Genomic DNA, 7,748 nt, shown 5'->3' with positions numbered 1-7,748 from the left:
GGCAGGGCCGCGCAAGATACTTGTGCACCTTTGGCGAGTTTGGTAAATCTGTGCTCTTCAATACCGGATGGGGGGAGGATTCAAAATGTTATCAATTTAATCTTATAACCTTTTTATTTGTAACCTGTACAATACACAATAAATAAATGATTGTTCTTGCCAAAAACATTCTTTAAAATTACAGTACATTTTAGTATTTTAAATTAAATACCTAAATAAGGGGTTGGAAAAATTGTCTTCCTTCCCAGGCGGCTGACACCCACGCAAAACCTCTGTTTGTACAAGACATAGTGTTTAACGATGAACGAACTTCATATACCAAAATCTTCAGATTTTGTGAAAAATGGTTGTTAATTAATAATATAATTATAAATATCGATTTAGTAATTAAAATAATTATATAATTTATTATGAAGTCATAATTATATAATAACTAACATAATTATGTAATATAATAACTATAATATAAAGGATATAAATTCAGAAAAATATATAAATTGTTTGTTATAACTGTAGAAACTAACCAAAAAAAAATTGAACATAAATCGGTAAGATGGCAGAGATCCTCATTAGCTCTTGTTGTTAATTGCAGGTATTAATCTCATCCTCATCTCCAACAGTAATCAAGGACTCGGATGAGATGGCTTTTAGAAAAGGGTAAATTGTTTTGATGAGACCTGCTCAAGTTGTGAATTACAACTTCAAGAAAGGACTGAGGTAATTCCTCTGGCTTCGCCTTGAATAACCGTCCCTCCGAGGCAGATCGTCAACTTTGGTAAATGTTATCTACGGTTTGAAGTTGCTATTTGTATCCCGCGTCGGAGGTGGGGGTTGGAAGGGGGTTGAGAACCAAAGCTCAATTCTGCTTTAGACAAGCAGGGGGGATGTGGGCGTGGCAAATGGAGGGCGTGGCCCTTCTCCCCACCTAGAAGCACGGTAGCCTGGCCGGCAGAAAGAGGGATGTGCTCGAAGGAGATGTACCCGCTGACGACGGTGGACCAGTACAGGCTACAGCTGTACCAGTACGCGGTGGTGGCCCAGCGGCTGTACCCTGGTCCCTACCCATCACCGTACCCCCCGGGCCGCCTGCCCCTGGGTCTCAGGCCGGAGGAACCTAAGCCACAGCACAGCTACATCGGACTCATCGCCATGGCAATCCTCAGCTCCCCGGAGTACAAACTGGTCTTGTCCGACATCTACCAGTACATACTGGATCACTACCCTTATTTCAGGTAAATTATTCACAATTAAACAAAATTATAAATAATAAGACTTTAATTTCATATGGAAATACATTCTTTTAGAATTTGATTACTATCGAAATAGTGGCTAAAACACATTTTATAAATATTGCATAAAATGAGTGAATAAAATTTATATCACCGATCAGAAGGAGATGTTACTTACCTTCAACAGCCTAGATAAATCAAAGATATAAATGAACCTAAATTTATTTTAAAAAGTATTTTAGACCACCGTTAAAAATGTAATATTGTAAATTCATAAAAAAATACTTAGTTTCGAAGGGAATTGATGGATGCCGTTTGACAATTTTAGCTACAAATCTAGCTGTAAATTAACATTACATTGTAAATATTTTTCATATATAAACAGCTTTAATGGAGTAGTAAACAAATACAATACTATCATGAAATAATCTCTAAAATGTAACTAAACTATAAAAAAAAATAATAATAACTAAAGTAAAAAAAAAAGTGTATGCCTTTATTCGATTTTCACGTTGTATACTGAATTTTTACTCTATATCTACATTCCATAAGAACTTATTATTGTTCGGAAATAACAGATATCTCTCATAAAAATTAATTTCCATTTAGGCCTAATATTTAAATTTCATTACTATCTGTCATACTTGATACTATTATAAAGCATAATGGTAGATTGTCTATTATATGCATAATATTAGGTAATTTATTGATTGTTCTTAATTGTTACAAATAAAAATTATTTAAATTATATCTTACTTACGCAATAACACTTATTAGACCACAATGTTTTGAAAAACACTGAAGAAAAAGATTATTGATGTATTTTTGGTAGTTTAGAAATGACAAGTTTATTTATTTGTGTAATAACCATTTATTTAGACAAATTTATTTATATTTATAACAATATTTCTAACAGTGTACTTAATTTTTAAGTTAAACCAATTCAGAATCCCTAAACGTTTTGGGGCTGCTCAAATTACAAGTATTAGTTTTTAGACACAAGCAACATATACTTTAATGGACTTAAGTTGGTAAGCTGTGAAATAGCAATAATTATAACTAAACATTTATCAAATAGGTGTTTATACGCATTATGCTTCAGGTTTACATTTATACATGAACATATATGCACAGAAATACTTAACATAAGGATGATAATAGTTATATCTAAAAATAAGTAACCATTATTTGTTGCTTATTGAATTTAATCGAACACTGGTATATTTAAAAAACTGCTTGTTTTTTTACCCTATTTTTTAAGTACTGTAGAATCTGTACAATAGAAAAGACTACAAACTAATGAAACAATTTCTATATATGTCTAACCAAGCTATAATTTATAATGTCGTTGGGAATAACAATGCTGTATCAAAAACGTTCCTAGGTTTTCATAAATCCTACAATAATGGTGTTTGGATTCATTACAATATGCAAACTATCAGTATCAATATTAAGTTATAATGAAACAATGATGATCACTAATAATAATGTTTTTATTATCAAATAAATATTAATAACTAATAAATATGTAGAGAAATACTTTTTTATTCATAATGTGTTAACTCTATATAAATAATGGCTTATCAGTAGATACGTAAATAATAAATAAATGACAATTTAAAGTAGGGAAAGAATAAGGAAAATTTATCCTATTAAAAATAATTTAAATATTTGAAATGAACAATCACATTTTATTCGATTTATTTAACAAAATAATTTGGTAATACTGATTCAATTTGTTTTTTGTTTTTTTTAATTATAATTAATAAACTCCTTATTTGATTGTTCTTAGAGATGAATAATAGGATATGAATATGTAATGAAATAAATGGTTAATGATTATTTCGATATTAATGATGTAAATATTTATAAAATTAATTATATAAATTTTAATTATTTTTAAGCAATCAATGTATCGTGTACGTATATTTAAGAAGTTATATATATATTATTAATATTATTATATATTATCAAATGTAATTATCATAGTTATAACTGATTCTATTCCTAAAGTGTTTTATTAATATTCGATTTTCAAATATTTCTATAAATTCAAATGTACACAAGGTTTTATCAAAGGACATCTGATTGGCAAAACAGATAAAACAAAAAAAAACAAACTTAATTTTGTTGATCGATGCTATTTGTTTGTTTATTTCCGTCAACTGAAAACATACTGCCTGGCTGTAGTAATGTAAACCTTGGCAAGTTTATAATTAGATTAAAAGACAATTTAACTGTCGATAATACTTGACAATCTTTAAAAATAAAAATAAAATTTAAGCAAAATTAATACAAATAATTGTATTGGAAATCGAATAAACATTTTATATTTTCATAAACGTTAGATCTCCAAAATTTATGGAACACTCGTATATTAAATTTATACATTATTAAAAAAAAATCCATTATTTGATAATATGTATATAATAGTTAAATATATAAATAATAGCTTGCGATGAATAAATTTAGAAAAAATATCAAATTTATTTGGCTAATGGAGCCCAAGCATTCATCAGAAATCATTCTACTTGCCAGTAGTTGTGGCTTTCTAATTGGAAAGTTTCTAGTCCCGATATTAAAACGAATACTGATGAACTTTCAATAAAAATAATATAATAATAATTTCAATTCTAATATATTGGTATTTAGAAATTAAATTCCAAAAACAAGAACATTTTTAAATTTGAACTCATGGTAAAAAAATAAATAAAATTACAGTATCGATTTCTATACTAAGAAAGAACGCAAATAAAGAATATTATAAATTTTATTTTGAGGAAAATGTATCTTTTTTTTATTTTAATAAAATAAAATCTATTTTTAGACTTCTCTTGAATATTTAAAGGTATATCAGTATAAAAATTTCCACATTGCATAAAATATAACAAACTTTCCAAAATTATATAAAGAAGATTTAAATTTTAAAATAATCAAAACTATATTTTTAATTCTAAAACCTCCGAACTAATTTTTTTTAATAGAATGTAACAGTTTTAGCGAATCATAAAGTTAGATGGATTTATCATATGTTGGTAGAATTTTAACAAAAAGGTGCTTTGACTAGGTAGTTTTCAAAGCACATTTTTGGTTCTTGAAACAACCGACATATAAAATGTATCAAGATTCACTCATAACTATACTGAAGATAAAAAATTTACTTATGACATTAGGTTTGCGATATGATCTTGAAAAAACAATCCCTTTAAAATATAGAACTTATATGTTAAATAGAAATAAAAATAAATCAAAATGTAAAGAGAGAGTTTATTGTAGCTGCCGGTGGAATATATCTATTTTCCAGTAAATAAAAACAGTAATAATTTATCTAAAATATTTTTTAATTGATATTAAAAAAGGGGTCAATATATATGTCAGGATTTAATTGGACGATTCTGAAAACAAAGTTTTATAACTCTCAATTATATAATTATATTCTACAATTTATTAAATTTCAAGTATAATAAAAATAAGTTGCCTTATATTTTAACTAGCCAGCAAAATTGCAATATTCACACATCAGTCAATAAGGATATCAATGTGGCCGTTGTGTCATTGGTCTTTTAAAAAATGAAATCCAACACACGTTGAAAAGCATAAATACAAATCCGGGGCAGAATAAATCAAATCATCGAGCAGAACTAACAATAGAATTTGAAATCATGTCAAATCCACTTCATCAAAATCACAACACTGTATTCACGGAAATAGTTATTTGAATTATATATTTAAAAAAAAAAAAGTAGAGTAATAAATAACCGGACCAAACCCAAACTGAAAACAACAAAGCTTATTTACAGTATAACATCGACAAATAACATGTTTCCATCAATGTCAAAATAAACCAAGCAAATGGGATGTTAAACAACGGAACACTTGAGACCAAACACCTAAACAATATACCGAAATATCTATTAAAAGAATTTTATTTAAATTAAAAAATAAGGATTATATAGACGAGTTACAACTATTATATTAAATAAATTATACGCAATGGAAATTATTAATCTGAAATTTATAATATAATAATATAAAACATTTGACGGAATATGGAGTGACAAACATTTAATTTAATTTGGAATACTGAGCATATAGGATTTGGTGACAAAATATATTTCTATATCAATTAATGTCTTTATTTTATTTATAATAATCTCTGTCATTTTAGAAATAGTAATATTTTTCAAGATTCTCTCAATTCTTCAATTCTTTCAAATCCGAAAATATCATATTTAAACTATTATAAACATTGGTGTATTTTTACACGGTCAAAGACCAAAAAAAAATTTATTAAATTATAAACGGCATCAGACTCATATATGTAAACATTAAACATTTATCTGAATAACTCTCTGAATGTTGTTTTTTTTTGTTTGTTTTTTTGGCACCTTATAAACAATGTTCATTTAGAAAAATTATTAGTGTTTTATTATACTGTTTAATTGTCTATGATCTCTCTTAGAATTTTTATTTTTATAAGTACCGTGAATTTACTCTAAGCGATTTTATCGTATTAGCACTATAATATTTAATGTTAACACTTAAAATCTCTGCATTGTATCATTTAATTGTAAATAAATGTCTATTATCTTAAGAGGGTTTCCTTCCACACATATATAATAATAAAAACAAAATTAGTTTCATATATAATAAAAACCATATGGTTTAATGTATATATATAAAAAATGATTTTTTTGTATTAACCTCTATCTAGTAAGCCATGCAAAGTGAGGCGAAACGTTGGCTCATAATAAATAGTTTAATTACTAATTGAGTTGTTTTTTTTTAACGCACTCCAATCATCTTCATTTTATATATTACACACGATCAATCAACGATATTCCAATATTTTTAAAACTGTTTTATTGTTTACATTTTGCGATCTATTAGTGTTGGGTGGAAGATTTTAATAGGTTAATGTACTAAAATGCACATTAAAGCAACCTAATTTTTAAATATTTTCCAAAGGGGTGGGCCGCGTATGGTTCAATTTCTGACTTAGTGGGCTCCAGACTTCTATAAGTTGGGAACCACTGATAAAAAATAGAGGGAGTTCATACAAAGGTGGAAAACAACTCAAAGATCATCATCATCATTTCTACCTCCCTACTCCCCTCCTCCACAAAAAAATAATAAAAATAAATTGATGACTATTTCTTTTTCCCATAGCAAGTTGTGGTTTTATTTATGAACTGAAAAATCATTGAAGTTGTAAACTTTTTTATTCTTCTTTCCAATCATGATTAATTGAATTTAAATCGAAATTCTAAATTGGATATACATAATTTAAGTAAGAGTTTACGATAGATGTGAGGATTTTCCGACATTTTATAACACTGTATGCTTTGAACGTAGAATAGAAAATATCAGTTTTCATAAAGAAGAGCGAATACATTTATGAAAAAAAATCAGTAATAAAAGTTAGTTAAATTATTTTTTTATTTTGTACCAAGCGATTGTATGAATTTAAAAAAAAATCTAGTGCGGTGAGCGCATCAGACAAATTTCACTTACTGACCTTACGTCCCCAAGTTTTGTGTTGATTAGAAAGCTATTTTTGTGATTTTCGAAAAAAAAAATTTAAATACCAGAGAAGGTGAAAATTATGAACAAAAAATCATTATTTTCCGTTCGCTGTAATAGTCCATATTTTAGGGTTTCAATAAAATATAAATTTTGTTACTGCCAATAATACAAAATACAGTTTAACAAAATGTAACTAAGCAGTCATGCTATCGGGAAAGATCGTGCGGTATCGACATTTCCAGTTCGAATTGGATTTATCTATTTTTCCTATTTCTTCTTTAGTTATTAATAAAATTCTTTAATATTTTTCATACATTGTATATTATTGTTGTAACAATGAGAAATATTTATTTTTTAAAAATAAACAATCTAAAGGTACGGGAATATGTTTTGAAAATTCGGCATTTAACCCCCCCTTAATCTATTTCAACGAGGATAAAGACTACACGATAACAAAAAAAAACAACCGAGTTTAATCAAAATCATTAGAGTAAGCTTTGCTAACAGAGTTAGTAAGGTATAAATAATAGTTATAAACGCCGTTATAAGGGCGAAATACCTTAACGGTATTAAACGGTGGCAAAATTTAGCTTTCTAACAGTTGTAATAACGTAGGAATTGGATAAAGTAAAAGGACTATGAACGATTATATGAATAATGGACACCGGAAGAAAAAAAACATATAAATATGTATGTTTGTTATTAAAATATTAAAAAATAAAGTACTATGAATATGTAGTGGCTTTTTTAGTTGAAAAATAATTTAATAATATTAAATACAATACACCAACGTTTCGGAGTCCTCCTCTGTCCTCATGGTTCTTCTTATTTACGAAAATATATTCTAGCTCTACCGAACCTCACTTTGTCTTAATCCATATATTTTTTATTTTAAAAACTGAAAAGAAAATATATGGATTAAGACATAGGAATGTTCAGTAGAGCTAGACTATATTTGTGTATATAAGAACCCTTAGGATAGTGAAGGACGTC

The 7,748-nt window shown here is 27.3% G+C and overlaps 1 protein-coding gene across 1 annotated transcript in view; it reads left to right on the top strand.

Annotated features, from left to right (window-relative positions):
* The first annotated feature begins 972 nt into the window (after nt 1-972).
* Nucleotides 973-7,748, top strand: part of LOC106690563 (forkhead domain 102C) — an 18,286-nt gene continuing 11,510 nt past the window's right edge. The window contains exon 1 of the mRNA XM_014436034.3: nt 973-1,232. Within this exon, the coding sequence (XP_014291520.1) occupies nt 976-1,232 (257 nt within the window). The 5' untranslated portion in view covers nt 973-975. The remainder of the gene's footprint in view (nt 1,233-7,748) is intronic.

Source organism: Halyomorpha halys, unplaced genomic scaffold (assembly GCF_000696795.3).
Source record: "Halyomorpha halys isolate HHAL.00 unplaced genomic scaffold, Hhal_1.1 Scaffold51.1, whole genome shotgun sequence".
Classification (NCBI taxonomy): domain Eukaryota; kingdom Metazoa; phylum Arthropoda; class Insecta; order Hemiptera; family Pentatomidae; genus Halyomorpha; species Halyomorpha halys.
This window is presented reverse-complemented; position numbering and strand designations above follow the sequence as displayed.